The sequence below is a fragment of the Podarcis vaucheri genome (assembly GCF_965113315.1).
Source record: "Podarcis vaucheri genome assembly, chromosome: 14".
In the NCBI taxonomy this organism is placed as follows: Eukaryota; Metazoa; Chordata; class Lepidosauria; order Squamata; family Lacertidae; genus Podarcis; species Podarcis vaucheri.
In genome coordinates, this window is record NC_138752.1 from 48,267,816 (window position 1) to 48,295,344 (window position 27,529).

At 48.9% G+C, this 27,529-nt stretch overlaps 2 protein-coding genes across 4 annotated transcripts in view; one reads left to right on the forward strand and one right to left on the reverse strand.

The window, feature by feature from the left end:
- CACNA1H (calcium voltage-gated channel subunit alpha1 H) overlaps positions 1-27,529 on the forward strand; it is a 384,808-nt gene that overhangs the window by 288,982 nt on the left and 68,297 nt on the right. For all 3 annotated transcript variants that reach the window (XM_082199567.1, XM_082199569.1, XM_082199568.1), the window contains exons 11-14: positions 5,863-6,014; positions 8,229-8,414; positions 9,874-9,991; positions 12,905-13,060. In XM_082199567.1, coding sequence (XP_082055693.1) covers positions 5,863-6,014; positions 8,229-8,414; positions 9,874-9,991; positions 12,905-13,060 — 612 coding nt within the window. The remainder of the gene's footprint in view (positions 1-5,862; positions 6,015-8,228; positions 8,415-9,873; positions 9,992-12,904; positions 13,061-27,529) is intronic.
- Positions 1-27,529, reverse strand: part of SLC5A10 (solute carrier family 5 member 10) — a 514,359-nt gene that overhangs the window by 158,304 nt on the left and 328,526 nt on the right. The gene's annotated exons all lie outside the window — the stretch shown is intronic.

A 27,529-nucleotide genomic window follows, 5' to 3' on the forward strand; every position in this document is an offset into this window, starting at 1 on the left:
GCAAGTAGATAAATAGGTACCACTCCGGTGGGAAGGTAAATGGCGTTTCCGTGCACCGCTCTGGTTCGCCAGAAGCAGCTTAGTCATGCTGGCCACATGACCCGGAAGCAGTACGCCAGCTCCCTTGTCCAATAAAGCGAGATGAGCGCCGCAACCCCAGAGTCGGTCATGGCTGGACCTAATGGTCAGGGGTCCCTTTACCTTTAAGGTGCTTCTGGACATTTTTTTTTATTTTTTAAATATATTTCAGGTTGCTGTGGGTTTACCTGGGCCACATTCACACCCTGCATTTAAAGCAGTATGATACTGCTATAAACAATCATGGGTTCCCCCAAGAGAAACCCGGGAAGTGTAGTTTGTTAAGGGTGCTGAGAGCTGTTGGGAGACACCCCCCCATTCCCCCTCGCAGGACTACAATTCCCAGAATGGCTTAACATTCAATGCTTTCCCCCAGGGAATTCTGGGAACTGTAGCTCTGTGAGAGGAACATCTTCTAACAACTCTGAGAACCCTTAACAAACTACACAGCTTCACATCCTGGTCCCTTGGTTGTTCATCATCTTTATAAATGACTTGGATGAAGAAGTTGAGGGGATGCTCATCAAATTTGCTGGAGACACCGAACTGGGTTGGGGTAGCTAATGCCACAGAAGACAGGATGACCATAACAGATTGGAGAACTGGGCTGATACCAAGAAAATGAATTTCAACAGGGACAAATGCAAAGTCCTGATCTTAGGCAGGAAGAACCAGATGCACAAATATAGGATGGGGGGGACCTGGCTTGCCAGTACTACATGTGAAAAGGATTTAGAGGTCTTAGTGGACCCCTAGGTGAACATGAGTCCACAGTGTGATGAAGCAGCAAAAAAAGCTAATGCTCTCCTAGGCTGCATCAACAGAAGTATAGCGTCCAAATCAAGGGAAGTAGTATTACCACACTAGTCTTCCTTGGTCAAACCACACTTGGAATACTGTGTCCAATTCTGGGCATCCCAGTTTAAGAAGGATGTTGACAAGTTGGAACAGGTGCAGAGGAGGCCAACCAAGATGATCAAGTGTCTGGAAACCAAGCCGTATGAGGAACGGTTGAGGGAGCTGTGTATGTTTTGCCTGGAAAAGAGGAGATAGGGTAGCTGTCAAGGGCTGCCTCAGGTCTCAGCTCACAAAAGACCAACGCCAAGCTCTTCTTATATACAAGGATGTTTATTGCAGTTCATTATTGGTTCCACAACTGAGGCGCGCAGCCCCGCGTCTCTTAGCCTAGACGTTTGAAGTCCCCTCTGACTCGGTCCCGCCTCTACACCAGTTTAAGAGGCTTGTGCTAGACCACCTCTTCCTGTCCTTTCTTTTCCGCAGGGTCTTTCTGCCCCCCTGGGTTTCTTCCCTCCTGCTTTCCCCTGACGCGGATCCCTCAGATGCCTGCTTCCCCCTCCTTCGTGCTTTGGGGCCAGGCTCCTCCTCCGGGCTCTCTGCATTTCCGCGCGCCTCCACATTTGAACTTGGCGCGCGTTCGCTACCCCTGACCTTCCTTTTGACAGATACACTACTCCCTGTACTACTCTCCGCCCCTTCTGGCAGGACGTCCTGCCCCGATCTCCTTCCCCTGTCTCCTTCCTGCTCTGCTCCGTGTGTCACACTGGGAACTCCACCCTTCTCACTCCGTTCCTCCTGGGAAGCCGACCCCGATCTCCCACTCCCACTCGGGGTTTCCCTGCTGCTTCCCTGCTCCTGGCAAGTCCCCCCTGTGACCCCCCTTGGCTTGACCAGGGGCGCCCCCTTCTGGGAATCCTCCGATTCACTTGAGAGACTCATGGAAGACCTCAAGTCATTGTCATCCTCTTCCTCACTGTCCTGGGTTTCTTCCCCATCGCTCTCCGTCTCCCCCCTCACCTGTGCCTCTGTCCCTGAACCCCTGACAGTAGCCATTTTCAAATATCTAAAGGGCTGTCACATGGAGGAGGGAGCAAGCTTGTTTTCTCCTGCTCTGGAACATAGGATCTGAGCCAATGGCTTCAAGTTGCAAGAAAGGAGATTCTGAATAAGCATCAGAAAATGTCCAGGAAATTCCAGACGTGTGGCAACCCTAGACTAAATGACCTTTGGGGTCCCTTCCAACTTTATAATTCTATGATTCTATACTATAAATTTAATGCTGTATCATACCATTTCAATCAGTTTTGTTTTCCCCCAAAAGGAATCCTAAGAAGTGTAGTTTGAATTCCATAGTTTAACTATGCACTGTGTGAAGAAGGGCTTTCATACACACACACACACACACACACACACACACACACAGTGGTACCTCAGGTTACAGATGCTTCAGGTTTCAGACACTTCAGGTTACAGACTCTGCTAACCCAGAAATAGTACTTCGGGTTAAGAACTTTGCTTCAGGGTGAGAACAGAAATCGTGGGGCGGCAGCAGCAGGAGGCCCCATTAGCTAAAGTGGCGCTTCAGGTTAAGAACAGTTTCAGGTTTAGAACGGACCTCCAGAACGAATTAAGTTCTTAACCAGAGGTACCACTGTAGATATAAAAAGGGAGAAAATCTCTCATTACAAGTCTTCAGACAACCCTGCTAGTGATGTTAATTGCTTGCAATGTTCTTCCAAATATTGTATAAATTTACTTCAGTCCTTATGGAATACCTGATCGTGCTGGTTTTGGATTTTTCCCTTCAGCTTTGCCAATGCCGCAAAGTCCATCATTTTCATCTGCCACTCTTCTTTCACTGGTGCTGCTTGTTGTTTGAAGAAGGGCTTTCTTCTATCTGTCCTGAATGTATGTGAAAGAGAGATAGCACCATCCTGAGATAGATGATAGAGATAGAGATGATAGAGAGATACAGTAGAGAGGGACTTCAAACTCGGGATAACACTTTATGTATTTGATGAAGTGAACTATCATTTGCCAAACTTTATTCCATAATAAATGTGTGTCTTTAAAAATGCTCCATTACACCTTGCTGTTTTCAGCTGCCTCTTAGATATTACACATGCAATGCAGGCCTCACTCTGCCCCCTTTTTTGTGCATGGATAGGTCTTTACTACAGTACAGTACGACACTAGCCCCATAAATCAAACCCACTCACTTCCATTAAAAACAAATTTAAGGAGACAAACTCTTCTTCTGGGCTGTGTATTAATCCAAGTTACCTCCTGCTGCCTTTTGCAGGTGTGTGTGTGTGTGTGTGTGTGTGTGTGTGTGTGTGGCATTTTGTGTGTTTCCTCTCAAATTAAACGTGTCTTTTCCTCCGATCCTCTGTGTTTGTCGCCCTGATCCGCCATCTCTCAGATCTTGGCTAATGTGATAATGATCTCTCGTTATTTCCTGGCTATTAACATGCTGCCTAATGAGTGATGAAAATGGAGAGGGGAAGCTATTTTGAGGCAGGAGATGAGTCACATACGGAAATGGGCAACCGAGATCCGTACGCACTGTGGAAACGGGAGAGACTTCTGTTCTCTTGGAAAGTGAGCTGGGGCAGAGGTCTTCTGGTGGCTGCATGCTGACTCTGTGTCCTGGAGGATGGAGAAGTGGAACTCAGTGTGCGGTCTCTGCCCAAATCTTTAAGGCAATAATAATAATAATAATAATAATAATAATAATAATAATAATAATTTGGACCCTGCCCATCTGGCTGGGTTTCCCCAGCCACTCTGGGCAGCTTCCAACAAAGACAAAAAATACACTAAAATGCCACACATTAAAAACTTCCCTGAACAGGGCTGCCTTCAGATGTCTTCTGAATGTCAGGTAGTTGTAAACAACTCTTTGACATCTGATGGGAGGGCGTTCCACAGGGCGGGCGCCACTACCGAGAAGGCCCTCTGCCTGGTTCCCTGTAGCTTTGCTTCTCGCAATGAGGGAACCACCAGAAGGCCCTCGGAGCTGGACCTCAGCGGCCGGGCAGAACGATGAGGGTGGAGACGCGCCTTCAGGTATACTGGGTGCAAATCAGTATGGTGCATAGATGTCAAGGACTGGCAGGGTGCTGGTGAATGTGCACCGAGGGAAGGGTTCCAGTTTATCTTCACAACCACCTTATGAGGTAGGTTAGGCTAAGAGAGAGCCTAAGAGGTGAGCTTCTTAGCTGTGTAGGGGGCTCTGCATTCATGTATCCCTGGTCCTAGTCTGACATTCCTGCAATATCAATTCATATACAGTCATATCTCAGGTTACAGACGCTTCAGGTTGCGTTTTTTTGGGTTACGGACCACTGAAACCCTGAAGTACCGGAACGGGTTACTTCCGGGTTCCGGCGGTCACACATGCGCAGAAGCGCTAAATCGCGCTTTGCGCATGTGCAGAAGCACAGACTTGCAACCTGCGCATGCGCAGACACACCACTGCAGATTGCAAACGCTGCTGTTTGTGAACGTGCATCCTGCAGAGATCGCATTCGCACTGTATTTATACCTCATTCTTCGTTTTCCAGTTCCTACCATTAAGGGAAGAGCCATACCTCAGTTGCAGAGCAAGCAACAGGTCCTGCCTTAGGGGAAACTGATTTTTCCCCCAGCCTAACATACCTCACAGGGTGGTTGTGAGGATTAAAGGTGATTTGTAGCAGGGGTAGGGGGTGAAATGGATTCTGCCAGGTGAAGGTAAAGCCAAGGAAATCTCACCCTGTGGTTGCAGAATGGTCCCCGGATTTTGCCCAAAGCAAAGTGTGCCGAATCGATGCTCTTTATTAAGCATATCCACCTTTATCATTAAAGAAAACAACAACTCATTTTCTGAAATTGATATAATTGCAGTTGATTTACAGGACAGAGATTCACAAACAGCACTGATTCCAAGAGAGCATTCTGGTCGCAATGTACATTCCAACAGAGCAAAGCACTGTCCCGGCTGCCTGCAAAGCTCTTTAATGAGATAGCTTCTCTTTTCTCCCATCCATCAATCTGATCACGCGAGTTCATTTTACCATCATCAATCCCTTAAACTTTTCTTCAATTACCAGGGTCCTCTGGAGACGTCTGTTTATAGGGGAGCTCAATTCTTGCTCTTACAATTAAATTGCTAAATCGTTCTTGAAAACTCTTTGCCGACCTAATCTTTTATATAGCGGAATCAAAAAAAAAAAGAAAGAAGTGGATTTAGATGTAAATCAACTCCAGAGAAGAAACACTCGATAATTTGTTTCACTTTCCGCCCAATAACTATTTTTCCAGGTCCAACAACATATGGTTGACTCTGGGATTCACATTTGGACATTTGTGTAGGACCGGCTCTACCGTTAGGCAAAGTGAGATGTGTTTGACACCAGCATTCAAACTTTGTCATTTACATAGAGCCGGCTCTACCATTAGGCAGAGTGAGACACCAACATTCAAACTTGGACATTTGTGTAGGGCCGGCTCTACCGTTAGGCAGAGATGTCTTTGTCCACATGACAATGACAGTCCTTTGGCTGAAACAAGCCTCCCCCCCCCAATCAAATGCGGTGGAATACCTCACAAGCTTGCACATTCTTAACTACAAGTGTTTAGGGAAATGTCAGCTATCAATGGATGTTTACTATACCTATGGGAACTGTTCAAACTCTCTGATACCGAATTATAGCTACATGGAACCTCCAGGTTTAGAAGCAGTATATCTGTTAATATTCTGTTCTATTCTATGAGAAACAAGGAAGAGGGCTGTTCCTCTCCTGCTTGTTGGCTTGCCAGAGTCATCGGCTTGTCCATTTCAGGAACCAGAACATCAAACCTATAATGTCTGAATTAGCAAGACTGTCATTACGAGGTTTTGTAGGAGATGCCTTCTGGGTCTGGTCTGCGGGGGACTATTGAGATGTTGGCAACAGTTCTGCACTCTCCCTTTGCTCATTGCTGTTTCCTGTTCTCCCGTAGCCGGACGAGTTGACAAATGCCCTGGAGATCAGCAACATCGTCTTCACAAGCATGTTTGCCCTGGAGATGCTCCTGAAACTACTTGCCTTTGGCATCTGGGGATACATCAAGAACCCGTACAACATTTTTGACGGCATCATTGTTGTGATCAGGTAAGCTGGTCTGTTTAACTGCATCTTCAGAGGCACAGGGGGAGAGACTGTGTACACAATCTGGGGCTGGAGACAGTCAAAATGCTCTTTCCAGTTGGAAGATGTTAGGCAAAAAAAATGAGAGGCACAAATACAAGATGGGGGACCCCTGGCTTGAGAGCAGTACATGTGAAAAGGATCTAGGAGTCTTGGTTGACCACAAACTTGACATGAGCCAACAGTGTAACGTGGCAGCTAAAAAAGCCAATGCAATTCTGGGCTGCATCAATAGGAGTATAGCATCTAGATCAAGGGAAGTAATAGTGCCACTGTATTCTGCTCTGGTCAGACCTCACCTGGAGTACTGTGTCGAGTTCTGGGCACCACAGTTCAAGAAGGACACTGACAAACTGGAACGTGTCCAGAGGAGGGCAACCAAAATGGTCAAAGGCCTGGAAGCGATGCCTTATGAGGAACGGCTAAGGGAGCTGGGCATGTTTAGCCTGGAGAAGAGGAGGTTAAGGGGTGATATGATAGCCATGTTCAAATATATAAAAGGATGTCACATAGCGGAGGGAGAAAGGTTGTTTTCTGCTGCTCCAGAGAAGCGGACACAGAGCAATGGATCCAAACTACAAGAAAGAAGATTCCACCTAAACATTAGGAAGAACTTCCTGACAGTAAGAGCTGTTCGACAGTGGAATTTGCTGCCAAGGAGTGTGGTGGAGTCTCCTACTTTGGAGGTCTTTAAGCAGAGGCTTGACAACCATATGTCAGGAGTGCTCTGATGGTGTTTCCTGCTTGGCAGGGGGTTGGACTCGATGGCCCTTGTGGTCTCTTCCAACTCTATGATTCTATGATTCTATGTTGACAGAACTTGTATTTCCTTGCTTGGAATCAACGATGGGTTTATTTTTATCCCTCCTCCCTCCCAGTCCCTTTTTCCTTTTGCGCTGTGGCTTTTAGACCGCAAGCATGAGTGCAGGGGTCATTGGGAACCTGCTCTGGGAACCTTTTCCCAGCTGAGAGAGCCAGTGTGGTGTAGTGGTTAAGAGCGGTAGTCACGTAATCTGGGAAACTGGGTTCGCTTCCCCGCTCCTCCACATGCAGCTGCTGGGTGACCTTGGGCCAGTCACACTTCTGTGAAGTCTCTCAGCCTCACTCACCTCACAGAGTGTTTGTTGTGGGGGAGGAAGGGAAAGGAGAATGTTAGCCGCTTTGAGACTCCTGAAGGGGAGTGAAAGGCGGGATATCAAATCCAAACTCTTCTTCTTCTTCTTCTTCTGTGGAGAAGGATAAAAAATGTACAGAAATGAGTCAGATTGGGAACGAAATCTTTCTTGAACATGGGTAGGCAAACTAAGGCCCAGGGGGCCCAATTGCCTTCTAAATCCGGCCCGTGAACAGTCCAGGACTCAGCGTGTTTTTACATGAGTAGAATGTGTCCTTTGATTTAAAATGCATCTCTGGGTTATTTGTGGGGCATGGGAATTCGTTCATTTTTTTTCTTCAAAATATAGTCCGGCCCCCTACAAGGTCTGAGGGACAGTGGACCGGCCCCCTGCTGCAAAAGTTTGCTGATCCCTGACCTAGGCCTTCAGCTGATTGACATCCAATGCCCTTTTAAATGTGTTGCTGGAGTGGGGATTATTGGTTTGTTCTTAATCTTACTATGTATTATGTGGTTTTTATATTGTCATTTTATGCTGCGGAGTGCTCTGAGATCTACGGATGGAGGGTGGTATATAAATTTAATTAATTAATAATAATAATAATACCACCCACCACGGGCCACGGCTGGCACTGTGAGTCAAACCACAGAGCCTAGGACTTGCCAATCAGAAGGTCAGCGATTCGAATCCCCGCGACGGGGTGAGCTCCCGTTGCTCGGTCCCTGCTCCTGCCAACCTAGCAGTTCGAAAGTACGTCAAAGTGCAAGTAGATAAATAGGTACCGCTCCAGCGGGAAGGTAAACGGCGTTTCCGTGCGCTACTCTGGTTCGCCAGAAGCGGCTTAGTCATGCTGGCCACATGACCCGGAAGCTGTACGCCGGCTCCCTTGGCCAATAAAGCGAGATGAGCGCCGCAACCCCAGAGTCGGCCACGACTGGACCTAATGGTCAGGGGTCCCTTTACCTTACCACCCACCACCCGAGGCAGCCGGCCTTTCTACTTTCAGTTATTATGGCCCTAGCCATTCATGCAAGTTCAGACAGCCTCTTGTTTCACCCCACAGCGTCTGGGAGATCATTGGCCAATCGGACGGAGGCCTCTCGGTGCTGAGAACCTTCCGGCTTCTCCGGGTCCTCAAGCTGGTACGTTTCATGCCCGCTCTCCGACGCCAGCTGGTGGTCCTGATGAAGACCATGGACAACGTGGCCACCTTCTGCATGCTCCTCATGCTCTTCATCTTCATCTTCAGGTATGTGCCGGCATGCGTGCGCAACCCCTTCCACTCCGGTTAATTGCTATGTTTTGTTTTTTCCATTCATCTCCGCCGCCGCCTAGATTAGAATGACAATGGTGCCCCTTTGCCGAGCGGTGCGTGGATGACAGCTCAACTCACAATAGACTGACAGGCTGGATGCTCGGCAGATGGATTCCCCTCTCCTCAGTCTCGCTGTTCCACCAGATCCTGCCACCCCAGAGACAAATGAAGGACGCAAAGTGACAACAAGAGCGAAACAATTGCTCCGTTGTTCTTGATTGATGGCAAACATCATTGAGGCAGCTGAACTGAAACCCAGGATGTCGTGGATACAGAAAAGGGAGGGGGATGGGGGTGAGAATGGTCCTCCCCTCCCCCCCGCCTCAAATTGGCCAGAAACTTTCGATTTGCATTTGTTATGCAAAGCGCAGTAGCTATTTATTTGACATTTCCCTCCAGCAAACGTCAACTTCGTTTGCAAAATTCCTGGAGGGGTGCGCTGCAAAACCTGGAATGTTTCCAGGTAAAATCTAGCAGTCGTGGTGTGCATTTCAGGGACGCACAGAACAATTATTTACCCAAAGGTAGAGGAATTAGGGGCGAAAGCAAGTAAGAGGCGACATGGGATTTGTAGTCCATCAGTCCTGCAGTGCGCCTGGCTGGCAAAGGTTGGTGTGAAACAGCGTTTTCCAACCTCTGGGTCGTACGTGACCTGCAAGAGGGTCTCAAACGCCATACAAGCGAGTCGTGGGCTGTTTCATTTTTGCCTTGGATGCATCAAGTCTCGCTTATAAAACAGGCAAAACTATAGTTACAATGCACGAAACCAATGGCTGCTGTCGGATGCTGGCGTGGTTGCTCGAGAGCAAGCAGGCAAGACTCCAACCTGTCTTTTCCAGGCTTTATTATTAATACAAACTATTTACAGTGCAGAGCGTTGCAAGTCCATGTCTGCTCAGTCGCTAGCAGAATCTGGGAGTGGCCAGTCCTTGTACCCCCCCCCCAGCATAACAGTCATGTGACCCCCATCCTTCTCCTCCCCTCTCTGCGCCCAGACCTTCTGCGCAGAGTGGGCGCTGGCAAAGGGGTACTTCCCTCCTCTCTGGTTTGCTCAGGCTCAGTGTTGGGGTTCTCCCTAGCATCTCCTGCTCCCTGCACTGGAGGTGGGGCTTTCCTCCTCGCCAGAGGAGGAACTGCTTCGCAAGATCTCCGGAGCTCCCCACAACACAACTGCCCTTCCACCTCTCCCCTCTGAGCTGATGGCAGTTCCCTGACAGCTGCCAAAGGCCTGCGGTCCAAACTTTGTGTGTCATTGAACCAATTGGTCACCATGCTATGTAAATTTGGAGTTGTGAGTTCCCATATCGAAAAGGTTGGGAACCATTGGTGCAAAGCACCCTTGAACGTTTCATTTTATTTACAAGTTCCTTCCTCTCTCCTTCTCTCTTCCTAGCATTCTTGGCATGCATCTTTTCGGATGCAAGTTTGGCTTGAAAACAGACACAGGGGACACGATGCCGGATAGGAAGAATTTTGATTCCTTGCTGTGGGCTATCGTCACTGTGTTCCAGGTAAGACCCCAAAGGCTACACCTTCCCACTAAAATACGTGATACACTCAGAGGCTGTTCTTTAGGAGTCAGATGGACAATGAAAGCCACCATAGCTGTTCTTCAGCAGATTTTACTAACAGGGAGGGGAAGATCTAGAACAAAGCATAAGGAGACAGACAAGATCTCACGGTCCCATCTGTTGCCAGCACCCAGGGGTGGGGAGGAAGGAGGGAAATGGATGGAGAACGCATGCACATTCAACTGTGTAACAGGGTCCATGTCACCTAGAAGATCACAGCGCCAGAGGTAAGAAAAGAGTTGTTCCATTGTCTGCAGAGGTCGCTTCCTGATTCCTGATTTTCAACAGAGCCCAGTGACGGAAGCACGCAGCTGTATTTCAGAATGGTTTTTATATGTGTGCACGTAGTGACATACATATAAAAACCATTCTGAAATACAGCTGTGTGCTTCCGTCACTGGGCTCTGTTGAAAAGTGACATGGGGACGCGGGGGGCGCTGTGGGTTAAACCACAGAGCCTAGGACTTGCCGATCAGAAGGTTGGCGATTCGAATCCCCACGACGGGGTGAGCTCCCGTTGTTCAGTCCCTGCTCCTGCCAACCTAGCAGTTCGAAAGCACATCAAAGTGCAAGTAGATAAACAGTGTTTCCATGCGCTGCTCTGGTTCGCCAGAAGCGGCTTAGTCATGCTGGCCACATGACCCGGAAGCTGTACACCAGCTCCCTCGGCCAATAAAGCGAGATGAGCGTTGCAACCCCAGAGTCAGCGACGACTGGACCTAATGGTCAGGGGTCCCTTTACCTTTACCTTTACGTAGTGACATGGAACAACAGCCTAAGAGGGCTCTGTTGCCTTCCCTGCCCTGCTCAGAGACCCCGGCTGACTATAGTCAGAAGCAGTTTGCTGCACCGAGCAGATCTTTTTGGTCTGAACTACCACGGCTGTTGTTCTCACACACTGGTGGGCAAAACAGACCTGCCCTGCTTCATGAGGAGTGGCATTGTCTTTCCAAGTACAAGATCTGGGCAGACTTCGTGTCACAAATGGCCTTTGGAGGACAAGTAACTTGAAAAAGCTTCTCCGGAACGAGAAAAACAACTGGCTCTGCCCGCCTCAGACCAACCTGTCTTGGTAAACAAGAGACGGTGATTAAATAATTGACTGCCGGGAGAAATTGACATTGGCGTTGTACAGTTCACGCCATCCATTGCCTCATTTTAATGGAGGTGCCGCCGCTATTGTCACTGCAAATCTTGCGGGTAAATAAATCCGGCAAAGGAGTTGAGCTCTTCCAGCTGAGGTTAATGGGAGCCATGTTGCTAAATCAAGCCAGCATAGCTTCCCTGCTGGGCCAATACCCTCTTGCGGGTTGCTCCAGCTTTGCGGCAGTTCTGAAGACAGTTGTCTTGGCTGAGGCTGGACTAATTGAGGTCAAAGAGTTCTTGTCCTCCACTGATATCCCAAATCAACGGCTACCAGCTACCATGGCAAATTTCTGCCTCTGAATGCCAGTGACTGGGACTCACAAGAGGGTGCTGTTCTGCTCAGCAGCTGCTTGTAGATGTATCTAATGGGAGCATCTGAAGGAGTGTCTCCACCCCCATCGTTCAGCCTGGACGCTGCAAGAAGTGAGGTTACAGGGAACCAAGCAGAGGGCCTTCTCGGTGGTGGCGCCCGCCCTGTGAAACGCCCTCCCATCAGATGTCAAGGATATAAACAACCATCTGACTTTTAGAAGACATCTGAAGGCAGCCCTGTTTAGGAAAGCTTTTAACGTTTGATGTTTTTTCGTGTTTTTAATGTTCTGTTGGGAGCTGCGCAGAGTGGCTGGGGAAACCCAGACAGATGGGTGAGGTAGTAATAATAATAATAATAATAATAATAATAATAATAATAATAATAATTTTACTATCATCTTCATCACCATCTAGTTGGCCCCCATGAGAATGGGATGGTGGACTAGATGGGCCATTAACCTGATCCAGCAGCCTCTCCTAGTGTATACAGTGGTACCTCGGGTTACATACGCTTCAGGTTACAGACTCCGCTAACCCAGAAATAGTACCTTGGGTTAAGAACTTTGCTTCAGGATGAGAACAGAAATCCTGCTCCGGCGGCACGGCAGCAGCGGGAAGCCCCATTAGCTAAAGTGGTGCTTCAGGTTAAGAACAGTTTCAGGTTAAGAACGGACCTCCAGAATGAATTAGGTTCTTAACCCAAGGTACCACTGTATTGCAAAGGACAGGCAGCAACGGGAATCCCAGCAATGGATCCTTTCAATCAGAAGGATCTCTAGGAGCTTTTTCAGACACTGTGTCTACAATATCCTCCTGGAAACCTGAGTCTCAGTGAGGCATGGGAATTGCCGCTCCTCATCCCAAAAAGTGACCACTTTCATGCCTTCAGATTAGAGCTGAAGTACGGGGGGGGGGGGATTTAGACAGCAATTCTAATCCCCTTCAAGTAAGGAGTGAATTCATTTGGACTTGCTTTTGAGTAAACATGGTTAGGCTTGCCCTGTTCGTAGTGAGTTTCTAGGGGTGTTGCCTGGCAAAGTTTTGCAAATATTCACTTCGCAGCCTTCAGTTTTTGAGCTCAGTGTTTCCCTTTCAGTTCTTAGTTCAGAAATTAAACGTTACCGCCTGCACAGTTGCGAAAGTTTGCTGGGGAGTCCCTCTGGGAATCCATGTAACACGTTTTCCCTTCAAGACAAGTTTTGTGGATCTTTTGGGTGGGACTTTTAGGAGTTGGAAGCCCAGTTCCCAGTACCCTTTGTTCTACCTCTTTGTTCTTTGGGGGTAGCCACAGAAAAGGCTCTGTCGTGGTAGAAGCCCCCACCTGAGATAAAAGCCTGCTATTCTGGACTGATCTCTCATTCCCTTGGTCTCTCTCTCTCTCCATGTTGTGTGCAGATCCTCACCCAAGAAGACTGGAACGTGGTTCTGTACAACGGGATGGCCTCCACCTCTTCCTGGGCGGCTCTCTATTTCGTGGCTCTGATGACCTTCGGAAACTACGTCCTTTTCAACCTCTTGGTTGCCATCCTAGTGGAGGGTTTCCAGGCTGAGGTAAGGGAAGAGTCGCGCTGTCAAGGCTTCAGGGAATCCTATTCCTCTCACAGTAGGGTGCCAGGAAGCAAAAAAAACTAGAAGAGTTCTTACCAGGTAGTTTATTCAATATTCACAGTGGCAGGTTGAGAGGAATTCCCTACCAAGACAGACTTTGCTCATGTGCTCAAGACATCGATTCTATAAAACATATTTTGCTGCACTGTGCAAAATACGAGCAAGCCAGGGCTGAACTGATATTACCCTTGCTGGTACCTTTCCCGGGAAAATCAGAGGCTCACTATGTCAGGTTCCTATTGGAAGACCAGACAAACGCTAGAACATTAGCAGTGGCGAAGTTTTTATCGGTGGTTGCAAGAACCAAAGATCCCTATCTTTAAGTCTGAACAAAATGCTTATTTAACCTGGAGGTAGGCTAGTCTGAATTGTGCATTGCTTTGTAACGATTTGTTGGGTCTCTGGACCGTAATAAAGAATGATGATGAATATTCACAGAGAGAGACGAAGGAATGCGGTCTCTCTTAGTTATCGGCAATGCTCCAAGTAAAGTCCCACCCTATTCTACGTCACCCCGGCGCTGACTGATCTGTGCTTTCTGCCTCTGAGTTTTCTGTTCTCTTACTCTCATGCACACCTTGCTCTGGGAGAGAGAGGTCCAGGAAGGCTTTCAAGAGACACTGAGTCTGTCAGCTGTCTCTCCCCAGTGCTTCTTCTTCCTACTGCTCTCCCAATTTTTCCCAGTTGCTCCCCTCTGCAGCCTCTTAGCTATGGCCTTCTGCAAGCCACTGTTCGAAATCTATACTGTCCTCCTCTTCTTGGGAAGGTGCAGGAAGAGAGGGAGCAGTTCCCACCATTCTTCCTCAGTCCAGCCCCTTACACCCACCAAACAGGTGACTTGGCTTTTTGCTCGGTGAGCCAACCAAACATTCAGTTCGGATGGCGGTTTTGACCACCGGCGGTTGTTACAGCCTGGATGTTACCCAACATGTCCAGAATCCTGGGCAACTGTGGAACTCCCTGCCACAAGGTGTGGCGGGAATCGATACAGACGGTTCGTTCACCTACGATGGGGATGAGGAGCCTCTGGCCCTCTTGAGGTTGCTGCACTAGTGGTTTATTTAATTTATTATTAAATTTCTACCCCGCCTCATCAGCGCATTTGGTGTTGTCTGCACTGATTGGCAGCAGCTCTCCAGGATTTTTGTTTAATTGTTTTTACTAAAGATTTTCTTGGGTAATTGCATGCAGCATCTCTGCTTTCGGTTCATAGAGACCTTTCTACAGATCAGTTACATTTGAAGTGAGACCCTAATGTTACGGATAGTGCAAGGTTGGGAGAGAAAGAAGGGGGGGTAGTAGACTTTCCATTTTTGTTTGTATACCCCAGATGGGCGGGGTATAAATAAATTATGATGATGATGATGATGCAAGGTTTTTGTGTCAGCACCATGTGGGTAGGTTCTCTTTCAATTCATTAATTAGTTTTCCTTGCCAGTGAGAAAGATTTGGGGGGCCCAGGAATGGCTGGTCACCTTCAGTTGATGGCAGCGAGCTTTGCTTGTGTGTTTTTCCAAGACAATAATGCACACTCACAATAGAAAGAACTCACAAGCCCCCTCCTCTCAGCAGCCAGGAGCAACATAACTAAACACTGGAGGGACCTAAAAAAAAAAGACATTGGATTCTTATCCCATTATACATGACTAAGCCATTTCTCACCTTCTCACCCCTTGCCTTTTCCTGTAAGACCTATTACAGTCATTAAGAGTCGTCAACAGGCTCATCTCAGCTATCTGCCAATCTCCCATTCCCACCACCCTTCTGAGTAATACCCCTCCCCACCTTCTCACTATATAGAAGGATCTGGCTACTTCTGTTTCAGTGTATCTGAAGAAGTGTGCATGCACACGAAAGCTCATACCAAGAACTAACTTAGTTGGTCTTTAAGGTGCTACTGGAAGGAATTTTTTTATTTTGACTATGGCAGACCAACACGGCTACCTATCTGTAACTGGAGGGACCTGTCAGGAGTGAACATGGACCACTGGTACCCAACCATTTTTCTAGCCTTACTAGAAAAACTAACCAACAAATTGAAACTAGCACAGGACAAACAAAAGAAGGCACCTTCACCCCGGTGTGGCTCCCCCTTATTACATACATTACATAACACCATTCTTGAAAGACCTACATTGGCTCCCAGTACGTTTCCAAGCACAATTCAAAGTGTTGGTGCTGACCTTTAAAGCCCTAAACGGCCTCGGCCCAGTATACCTGAAGGAGCGTCTCCACCCCCATCCTTCAGCCCGGACACAGAGGTCCAGCTCTGAGGGCCTTCTGGCAGTTCCCTCGCTGCAAAAAGCCAAGTTACACGGAACCAGGCAGAGGGCCTTCACGGTAGTGGCGCCCGCCCTGTGGAACGCCCTTCCAGCAGATGTCAAAGCGATAAACAACTACCTGACATTCAGGAGACATCTTAAGGCAGCCCTGTTCAGGGAAGTTTTAAATGACTGATGTATCATCGTGTTTTTAATATTTTGTTGGGAGCCACCCAGAGTAGCTGGGGAAACCCAGCCAGATGGGCAGGGTATAAATAAATTATTATTATTATTATTATTATTATTATTATTATTATTATTATTATTCACAGCCCAACAAAACAACAACAAAGCCCTCCAACAGCATACAAATCAATACGACTAATTTGATCTAACAACCCCTTCCCCTCTCACACAACAGCTCTCCAGGATTTGAGATCGGGTTCCCTCCAAGCCCTGTCTGGAGGTGGCAGGGGCTGTTCTTTATGCAAAAGCAGGTTCGCTTTACTACTGAGCTACAACCCTTCCCTGAGAAAGTTCCTAGTCCTCATTGTTCTGAATACAGAAGAGTGGTTTAAAAATTACACACACACACACACACACACACACACACACACAGTGGTACCTCGGGTTACAATCACTTCCTGGTGCAACTGGACTTCTCTGCGACCCATCCCCTCTGCAGGGAGGTGGGACCAATTCGGATGGTCCGCCCCCGCCACTTAATGGATCCAAATGGTTTCCAGAGAGCGGTAGGGGATGTTTTATCCCATGTTGATGGCCTTTCAGCTGATTCCCTGGTGGCCCGCTGGAATGTGGAGTTAACCAGGGCTATTGACTGTTTGGCTCCGAAGCGCCCTCTCCGATTGCATGGAGCCCGGACAGCCCCGTGGTTTTCCACGGATCTGAGGGCAATGAAACAATCGTTGAGACGGCTAGAACACCGGTGGCGGATAACTCATTCCGAATCTGACCGGACACAGGTTAGAGCTCAACGTCGAGCCTACCAAGTGGCGATAGCGACGGCAAAGAAGAATTTCTTCACCGCCTCTATTGCATCTGCAGAAAACAGCAGCAGGAGACTTTTTCAGGTGGTTCACAATTTAGTGGAACCACCTGCAACATCGGGGCCCAGTACGGGCCACATGTTCTCCTGCAATGATTTTGCAAAGTTTTTTGCAGATAAAATCGCTCAGATTCGGGAAGAAGTAGACTCCACCGTGGGAGCAGGGCCGGGGCGGGAGAGTGCTAGAGTTCTGTCTAGTCAAGTTGAGTGGGATCAATTTCAATCTGTTACCTCCGAGGATGTGGACAGGCTGCTTGGACGAGTGAAACCAACCACCTGTCTCCTGGATCCTTGCCCATCCTGGCTAATAAAAGCTAGCCGGGAAGGACTGGGCGATGGGCTTCGTGGGGTGGTGAATGCTTCCCTCTGTGAGGGAGCCTTCCCAGACCCGCTGAAAGAGGCGGTTATTAAACCGCTTCTTAAAAAACCATCTTTAGATGCGGCCACGATGGCCAACTATCTCCCAGTCTCAAATCTTCCATTCCTGGGCAAGGTGATTGAGCGAGCGGTTGCCGGACAACTCCAGGCACGCCTGGAAGAAGCGGACCATTTGGATCCCTTCCAGTCGGGATTCAGGCCTCATCATGGGACTGAAACTGCCTTGGTCGCACTGGTTGATGATCTCCGGCGGGCTAGGGACAAAGGTGAGAGCTGTTTCCTAGTTCTGCTGGATCTCTCAGCGGCGTTCGATACCATTGACCATAGCATCCTTCTGGACCATCTTGAGGGGCGGGGAGCTGGGGGCACTGTTATACAGTGGTTCCACTCCTTCCTTCTGGGCCGTGTTCAGAAAGTGGTGGTGGGGGATGAGTGTTCAGACCCCTGGGCTCTCACTTGTGGGGTGCCTCAGGGTTCTGTCCACTCCCCCATGCTTTTCAACATCTACATGCGGCCGCTGGGAGAGATCATCAGGAGGTTTGGGCTGGGTGTTCATCAGTATGCGGATGATACCCAGCTCTACCTCTCTTTTAAATCAGAACCAGTGAAGGCGGTGAAGGTCCTGTGTGAGTGTCTGGAGGCGGTTGGAGGATGGATGGCGGCTAACAGATTGAGGTTGAATCCTGACAAGACAGAAGTACTGTTTTTGGGGGACAGGAGGCGGGCAGGTGTGGAGGATTCCCTGGTCCTGAATGGGGTAACTGTGCCCCTGAAGGACCAGGTGCGCAGCCTGGGAGTCATTTTGGACTCACAGCTGTCCATGGAGGCACAGGTCAAATCTGTGTCCAGGGCAGCTGTTTCCAAGCTCCATCTGGTACGTAGGCTGAGACCCTATCTGCCTGCGGACTGTCTCGCCAGAGTGGTGCATGCTCTGGTTATCTCCCGCTTGGACTACTGCAATGCACTCTACGTGGGGCTACCTTTGAAGGTGACTCGGAAACTACAACTAATCCAGAATGCGGCAGCTAGACTGGTGACTGGGAGTGGCCGCCGAGACCATATAACACTGGTCTTGAAAGACCTGCATTGGCTCCCAGTACGTTTCCGAGCACAATTCAAAGTGTTGGTGCTGACCTTTAAAGCCCTAAACGGCCTCGGTCCAGTATACCTGAAGGAGCGTCTCCACCCCCATCATTCTGCCCGGACGCTGAGGTCCAGCGCCGAGGGCCTTCTGGCGGTTCCCTCATTGCGAGAAGCGAAGCTACAGGGAACCAGGCAGAGGGCCTTCTCGGTAGTGGCGCCCGCCCTGTGGAACGCCCTTCCAGCAGATGTCAAAGCGATAAACAACTACCTGACATTCAGGAGACATCTTAAGGCAGCCCTGTTCAGGGAAGTTTTTAACGTGTGATATTTTATTGTATTTTTGGTTTTTATGGAAGCCGCCCAGAGTGGCTGGGGAGGCCCAGCCAGATGGGCGGGGTATAAATAATAAATTATTATTATTATATTATATTCAGGTTACATACGCTTCAGGTTATAGACTCCGCTAATCCAGAAATAGTACCTCAGGTTAGGAACTTTGCTTCAGGATGAGAACAGAAATCGTGCTCCAGCAGCGCGGCGGCAGCAGGAGGCCCCATTAGCTGAAGTGGTGCTTCAGGTTAAGAACAGTTTCAGGTTAAGAACGGACCCTCCAGAACGAATTAAGTACTTAACCTGAAGTACCACTGTATAGGACATTCCGCCTTATATCAAGTCAGGCTGTTGCTCCATCTAGTTGAGAACTCTCTACAGAGCTTTCTTGGATTTCAGACAGAGGGTATCTCACAGCCCTATCCACAAATGCTGGGGACTGAGTCTGGCACCTTCTGCTTTTTGTCCCTCTGCCTGGGCTCCGATCTGCTTTGACATCCAGCCACACCCCCGTCCACATCCCCCCAGGACAAATCCACAGCGACATTTGGGTTTTAAGTGAGAGTTACATCCCCATTTCAGCCTCAGAATTATAACGATCTCAATATCATATTTTATCACGGAGCTTTTATGAAGCCATTAGCGTATGGAAATGATGTTGAGCCTTACCTAAACCCAACCCGCTTGAGCTAAGAATAATGACTTAGAAGAAGGGCTTTAATCACATCGGGGGGAGAGGAGAGAGATATTACTTTTCCATGTTCCTTAAGAACAGAGCGGCCATTTACCATTTTAGAATACTCAATTGGCATTAGCCGCGGAAAGATTCAAGTGCAGAATGAGAAACAGCTTTGCTCTTCAGAACACGAGTCCTCAAGAGGAGGGAGGGGAGAGGGCGGACGGAAGAAGGATGAATGTTTTCAGGATGTTTCTTTCTCAGACAATCGGTTCCATTTTCACCTGTGGATGGGAAATGGAAATACAGTGGTAGCTTGGTTCTCAAACTTAATCCGTTGTGGAAGTCCGTTCCAAAACCAAAGCATTCCAAAACCAAGATGCGCTTTTCCATAGAAAGTAATGCAAAATGGATTAATCCGTTACAGACTTTTAAAAACAACCCCTAAAACAGCAATTTAACGTGAATTTTACTATCTAACGAGACCATTGACCCATAAAATGAAAGCCATATACAATGTACTGCAGTCACACAATCAATCAATCAGTAGCTGAACTGGGTTCCACACAGTCACACACAAAAAGAAAAAAGCCGCAAAAAAATTGCAAAAAAAAAAGCAAAACCAGACAGACCTCAGTATAATGCTCAAAACGGAAGTGTAACACTCAAAACGGAGCATGTTCGGCTTCTGAAAAATGTTCGCAAAGTGGAACACTTACTTCCAGGTTTGCAGTGTTTGGGTTCCAAGTTGTTTGAGTACCAAGGCGTTTGAGAACCAAGGTACCACTGTAGAGCAGATTCCCTTAAGTGCAGAGGATATTTGAGAGAGGGCCTTATCAGGGCTGAGTCTGAGGGGTGACAGGAATTAGAAGCAGTGGCGTAGCGTGGGTTCTCAGCACCCGGGGCAAGGCAAGTAATTTGCGCCCCCTAACCCGTGGATTTTAGCACTCGAGTCTCTTCCGCGCGCCCCCCAGATGTTGTGCCAGGTGCGACAGGCCCCCCTTGCACCCCCCACGCTACGCCACTGCTCCCACCACAAGTCTTCAGGACAGCCATCCGAAGGCTGGTGCGGGGAGAAGGTCTCTCCGCCCCACCGCCAGGCTTCGGAGCAGCCTTCTGAAGGCTGGTGCGGGGAGAAGGTCTCTCCGCCCCACCGCCAGGCTTCGGAGCAGCCTTCCGAAGGCTGGCGCGGGGAGAAGGTCTTTCCGCCCCACCGCCAGGCTTCGGAGCATCCTTCCAAAGGCTGGTGCAGGGAGAAGGTCTCTCCGCCCTACCGCCAGGCTTCGGAGCAGCCTTCCAAAGGCTGGTGCGGGGAGAAGGTCTCTCCGCCCCACCGCCAGGCTTTGGAGCAGCCTTCCGAAGGCTGGTGCGGGGAGAAGGTCTCTCCGCCCCACCGCCAGGCTTCGGAGCATCCTTCCGAAGGCTGGCGGTGGGAGGAGGTCTCTCCGCCCCACCGCCAGCCTTCGGAGGAGGTCCGAGGACAGTGGGGTTCCTGCTTCCTCGAGGAGGGCCGGCCAAACGCGCCCCCCCAAATGTTGCGCCCAGTGTGGCGGCCCCCCTGGCACCCCCCACGCTACGCCACTGATTAGGAGCTCTGGACAAGTAAGTCAGAACTTTAGGGCAAAGGGCAAGTCAAAACAAAAGGATGGTAAAAAAAAGGTAAAGGACCCCTGGATGGTTAAGTCCAGTCAAAGGCAACTATGGGGTTGCAGCACTCATCTTGCTTTCAGGCCGAAGGAGCCGGCGTTTGTCTGCAGATATGTGGTCATGTGGCCAGCATGACTAAACCACTTCTGGTGCAACAGGACACTATAACGAGTGCCCGAATGCACAAAAACGCTGTTTACCTTCCCCCCGCAGTGGTACCTATTTATCTACTTGCACTGGCATGCTTTCAGACAGCTGGGTTGGCAGGAGCTGGGACAGAGCAACGGGAGTTCACCTCGTCCTGGGGATTCGAACTGCTGACCTTCCCATCGGCAGGCCCAAGAGGCTCAGTGGTTTAGACCACAGCGCCACCCACTCCCCACACTAATGGATGGGCTAGGTGGATGGGTCAAGAAGTAAACTAAACAGCCCGATGGAAGAGAAAGTCAAAACCAGAATCTTAACCAAAGGTTTGCCCCGAATGGAGAGCTGTCCACAGATCCAGCACAGGCCTTGACATTGTGACCATCCCAAGACTACTCAACTTCGCAAGCTGGCACTGTCAAAATACCCCTGTATCTGTGGTGTGTGTGTGTGTGTGTGTGTGTGTGTGTGTAAGGCCAGATTTTGTGGCAGGTAACCCTGCTGACCACGTGAAGCACTGGGTTCAAGGGGATGCAAGGTTCTTGATGCACCTTTCAGGAGTTTTCCACTCCACAGCTGAAACAAACAGTGCTAGACGCCGTTCATTTATTCATGGCATGAATTAATTCAGAGTTACCGATCCCAGTGCGCAAGTTAATCAGCTTAGACCGCAGAGGCAAAGCATGCATGCAAATCGTACACCAGAGCCTTCGGAAGCTAGCTGCCTTATACAGAGTGAGACCGCTGGGCTCCTTTAAACTAGTGGCGCCCAGGGCAGAAGCTGGAAATCTTCTGAATTGCAAACCTGGGAGCTGAGAGCTGATCCTTCAAAGTATCTGGAAGTCTATGAAAGGGAAGGGGTGCGGCTCAAGGAGTTACCTGTCACCAGCCTGAAACGTCCTCCTTTGCCAACCAGGCCATAGTGCAACTTGGTGAATTTGGACTCTGGATTTAATAGTTGTATTGGGGGGGGGGGGATGACGACTTTAGATAGCCAAGTGGCAATATGATCCTTCAGTTGTGATGCAACTTCTCCTTTGCCATTCCATGTTTTGCAGCTCCTTCCACATTCCTAGTATGCTTAAGGGAAAAACATAATAATAATAATAATAATAATAATAATAATAATAATAATAATAATTTATACCCTGCCTGGTGTGCTTTTGAACTACTAGGTTGGCAGGAGCTGGGACAGAGCAATGGGAGCTCACCCCATCATGAGGATTCGAACTGCCAACCTTCTGATCGGCAAGCCCATGAGGCTCAGTGGTTTAGACCACACCAGTCGAAGCTCTGCCTAGTGCTTTTACTTTTAGCCAAAATAACATCTGAGGCCGAAAACTCTGGCCCATCCCCAATACGATCAGATTCTCTGCATTGTCCTCTGTCTCCTTTTGCCATTGTCAGGCAATAATTGCCGCCGCTCTGAAGGAATTGGTGGCGGCGGCAGCTGCTGCGGCTGTCCGCCTGTGTGAGGGAGAAAGCCTCAATTAGAGCTCCTTTGAAGAGTGGGGGTTTTGCTTGAGGGAATCCCGCTCGTTTAGCTCCGGCTGATTGAATTAAAAATGGCAGAACGGTTGCTGGCGAGGGGCTTCGTTAAGTTTAGCTCAGATCACGCTGGCTAATTGACTTAAACGGCTGCGACGAGGCACTCTGCTCCTTTACGGCGGGCAGGAATGCCTCTGTGTCATCGCTTGGCGGCCCTTTTCTCCAAATTTCATTTGGGATTACGCCACTGGAGTCTTTTCTCTTAGGGATGGCTTCCCTCTATGGTGACCGGTCTCCCAGTGGCAACCTCGTAGCGATTTTAAACACATGTTTGATGAGGACATCCTTCTACATCCACACAGCTATAGCGAACGCTAGTTGCCACCAGGGACGGAGCAAGAAAAAACTCCTAATATCACCTTTAAAAGCAAACCTACCATTAGTCAATGGAATCAATCCGGATTATTGGTGAGGGGGACATTGCGTTAGTTGACGTTCAGATCAAGAGTCCTTAGAAACCAAAGCAAAAAAACCCGGAAAATTTATTTCAGCATTTTTAAGCGGATTTGAATGCTTTGAGTTCTATTGATGCTCACACTTCCTGTTTAGTCTTAGTTTTGCTAACCTGATACCCTAAAATGGAAAAAGGGAAGGGGAGGGTTCCAAAAATATTATTTAGGTGTTGTCCCAGCCACTCTGGGCAGCTTCCAACAAATTAAAACCCAGTAAGACCTCAAACATTAAAACCTTCCCTCAACAGGGCTGCCTTCAGATGTCTTCTAAACATTAGATAGTTGTTTATTTCCTTGACATCTGATGGGAGGGCATTCCACAGGGCTGGTGCCACTACCGAGAAGGCCCTCTGCCTGGTTCCCTGTAACTTGACTTCTCGCAGGGAGGGAACCGCCAGAAGGCCCTTGGAGCTGGACCTCAGTGTCTGGGCAGAACGATGGGGGTGGAGATGCTCCTTCAGGTATACTGGGCCGAAGCCATTTAGGGCTTTCAAGGTCAGCACCAACACTTTGAATTGAACCAGAGCATGCACCACTCTGGCAAGACAGTCTTGCGGGCAGGTTGTTAGAATTCCTGGTCTATGATTGCAGTCATGGGATTGTTGTCTTTCACATGACGGTATATGTTTTGACTCCACAGAGTGGGAAGTGACGGAGACAGGATGTTTGTGTTACTGTGTTCTGTGAAGTGGGACTATTGTCCTTTGTTCTTTTGCTCTTTGCTGTCTGATGCTAGAAAGGGAGCCATGTTGCAGTGCTCCATGTGTTTTTATATGTAAATAAAGTAGATTAGCCAAAATGCTGAGTTGCTAAGGTCTGTCACACATGATGCGCAAACTCTGCAGATCCCTAAGTGTGCCGGTGTCTCTTGGCATTGGTCACTGTGATTTTCGGGCAGAAGAAAGCTTTTGAAGCTCCCAAACGATTGACCAGGAGGAAGAGAACATGCCAGTTGGGCATGTGTCTCTACCAGGATCCTACTCGAGCGTAGGCTGAACTCCTGACACAGGTAGGGTCTCAGCCTGCATACCAGGTGGAGCTGGTAGACAGCTGCCCTGGGTGCAGAAGGCTGCAAGCAGGACCTGAGCCGAAGAGCAACTGATACTCAGAAGCACTACTGAGAGTGGGAGGAGAAATCCCCACCATGGCTAGTAGCCATTAAGCTGAGTTTAAATCCATTTTGAATTAATGTCCAGCTCTTGGCCAGAGTGTCTTCTGAGCCAGCGCTGGAGCTTATGCTGAAATCTGGTCCTCAGCTATGTTCACATCAGAGATGTCCGGGTGGGGGCAGAGGTTGGATATACCAACATATATTTGGGAAAGCAGCCCAGATTTTCTGGGAAGAGGGTGGCCCTGGCTGTCATTCACAGCTTCCATTTGCATTTCTACAATGGCTTTTCCTAAATAATATTTTTTTAAAAAAAATTGGACAGTTCTGCCACACCAGCAGCTGTGTATTGGCTCTATTTGTCTCCAATCACCCGCCTGTTCTCTGGCACATCAGTTTTGGCACCAAACTCTTTGACTGGGATTGATGGACACATCTAAGAAAGGGCTGGCTGCCAGGCAGGCACTGGACTGGTCAATTGCATCTGGGCATCCAGGAGGAGGACGATGAGAGGGCAGCGAAGGGTCTTAAAATGTGAATTTAGCCTCTATCAGCAGCATGGGTGGAAGGAAGAATCACGCTGGACATTTGGCATTGGCCAAATGGGTTGATGTCCAAATTTTATTTGAGGGTGGGGAGGGAGAAAGATGGCTGCAGAACCTGGGGGAACATAGATGGAGGCATTTCTTATCAGGGTTTCTGGCCGACGGCTCCTTAGTTAGCAGGTAGCCCAGAATGGCTGGTTGACATTTCCATAGTGGATTGCACCGGTCAATGTTCCTCACTGTGTTAAAAGCAGTGATGCACACTTTCGCCTATAGGATGCCCAGTGCCGGATTTATCTATAAGCTAAACAAGCTATAGCTTACGGCCCCACTCTCTTGGGGGCCCCCAAAAAAATTAAAGGGGAAAAAACTGGATGTAAATTTCCACATATAAGATAAAAAACAAATAAAATAGAACCTACATACAGCAACAGTGTTTTGTGTTGTGTAGGCTCCTATGATGTAAGTAATGGGCCCCACCTGTTAGCCTGTTCCCTAAAATATCACTGGTTTCAATTCAACAATTACTTTGATAAAATACATATTTTGTTATGTGCAAATGGCTTTAGATACCCATTAGGTCCATAAATCACCATATAGCATATATTCAACACACAAAATCAGTGACAATTTGTTGTTGACCAAGGACAGCCGGACATATAAAGGGCCCCATTACCTTCAGGAGCTTAGGGCCTCGTTAAACCTCAATCCGGCCCTGAGGATGCCTTTCTGAACACATTCGGTGACACAAAATTCACGCAGTTGCATCACAAAATTCAGAGAGGGTGTGGAATGTGAGTTTTGAAGGAAAGCTATGTTTCAGTTCACATACAGTTTGGGGAAGTGTGAAATATGTAAGTTTGTGTTAAAATGTGAAGTGAATTTCATTTTAAAAATTACCAGTACACAAAGATGTAATTTGTTGCCTACTTCTGCCTCCCACCAATGGTATGTCATAGAATCCAGAGGATTATCTAATCAAACCCCCCTGCAATGCAGGAATCTCAGCTAGATCATACATGACAGGTGGCCACCCAAAACCTGCTTCATAACTTCCAATGAAAGGGAGTCCACAACCTCCCGAGGGAGTTTGATCCATACCTAGTGTGATGGCCTGGGACTCAGGCTCGGACTTGGAACCAGAGGAATCTCAGTCCGCACCAGATCCTTTGCCTCAGGTGGCATCTGAACCTAGTCTGGGGCTTGATCCTGAAGAGTCCCAGCCTGCACAGGTTCCCCTGCAACAAGCACCAGCTGGGCCGAGTCAGGGGCCTGAGCCTACCCTAGCTCCAGATATGGGGATTACCTTGTTGCCTTCAGCTGGGCAATCACTTACAGCTGCTCCACTACCGGTTGGGTCAGGGGAGGCTAAGGAGGCCTCTGGGTCTAGTAACCCACCGACATCTCCCAAGCTGCAGAGACTAAGTGTGCTGGTCCCGAGGGATTAACCGTGCGGTGAGATCCAAGTCCAGTCCGAGGTCGAGGGTGCGGTATGGAGGCTGTCCGTCAAAGCTGAAGCTGGGTCCAAGGCAGGGAGTCAGGTGAGGTCAGGAACTCTGGCAGAAGAGCAGGACAGGGTGCAGGCAGGAACAGGCTACCAACAATGTTGCTCCTGCAACCTGGGACTGGCTGGCCTTTATCTCCTCTGAGGCATAGAGCGGCCCCGGTCCACAGGTGACTTGCCTCTCCTGGCCTGGAGGCGAGCACTCCTCCTGCGAGAACTTAGTTCCCTCCGCCTCTCTGCCCTGAGCCTCTGCAGCTCAGGAGAGGCTGGAGGGTTACTGGACCCAGAGGCAACCTCACCTTCCCCTGACGGGGCTGAGAGTGGAGCACCTGCAGGCAATGGGTCCTCCATCACCTCAGGAGCCAGAGCAGACTCAGCTGGTGCCTGCACCTGAGGATCCAGCACAGGTGAGGACCCTTCAGGCTAAGGCCCCAGCCCCGGCTCAGCTGGTTCTGGAGGTGGGGACTCCTGTGCAGGCTGGGATTCCTCAGGTTCATCCTCTGAGTCCAAATCCCAGGCCATCAGACTAAGGTCTGAGAGAAGGAGAGACCTGAGTACTCGCAGGAAGAGTGCTTACCTTTGGGCGAAACAGGGAGGTGAGTCACCGGGGGAACAGGACCGGCCGTTACCCCGACAAAGATAAAAGGCTGTCGGGCTCTGCCCCAAGTTGCGGGAGCAACATTGCTATATGCCAGATCCTGCCCCTGCCCTTGCCTGGTTTCCTGCCTCGTGTCCTGCCTTGGCCCTGTCGGACTGACTCCTAGCAGAACCTCCAGATTCTGGACCGGACCTGGACCGTGTTTCAAGGGTTATCCCCAGGCCCTGCTCACCTAGGCCAGAGAGACGAGCCATGAAGCTCATGACTGAGAGCAAACTCACACAGCTGTCTGTCTGTCATCTTCCGGGACTGGCCAACGCCGTGCCTTCCAGATGTTGTTGCATTGCAACTCCTGTCGTTCCTGATCGTTAGTCTTGCATCCTGCATCATCTGGGTGGCCACTGGTTCCCGAACCCCGACATCAGACTTGCTAACTCAGAACCTGAGCTTCCTTCCCCTACCCCACTTCTTAGAGGAAGCAAAGAGAAAGAATTGCGATGCATTAATTTCATTCAGCAAAATAACGTATTGCGTAAGCTGAAGGACTCTCTTCCAGATCCTCCAATTTCCTGTCTGTGTTAATGGTGTGCATATACAAAGCTGGGAATTGGCGGCCTTGCGTGAGGTTCTCCATAAATATGTAATTATAGACCCAGAAAGAAAGGGGAAAGGGGGATGTGCTTTGTTGCTGGCTGCTAATGGCTCCTATTGGAGCTGTTACAGGCTGTGATTTAAATGTACATAAAAGTTTTTCCCCCTAAAAAAAAAAACTGAATTATTCATTTGGTAGCACAAAAGATTTCCAGGGAAAAAGTGCCAAAGCCATCTGTTCTCCCTCTTCCTTTAGCTTCATTCAGAAGGAAGATTGAACAAGTTGAATCTAGAGGCAGTTCTGCGTGTATATGCTGTGTGCTCCCTCCCTTGAATCTAAATTTCATAACCAGGGTGAGGGGTCTGAAACTGATCGGCGGCAACGAAGCAGATTTTGGTTGAACGGGATTATTATTCATTATTATTTTTCATTTCATTTCTACAGCACCGTATATTTGGGGGGGGGTATCAAAGCTGTTTA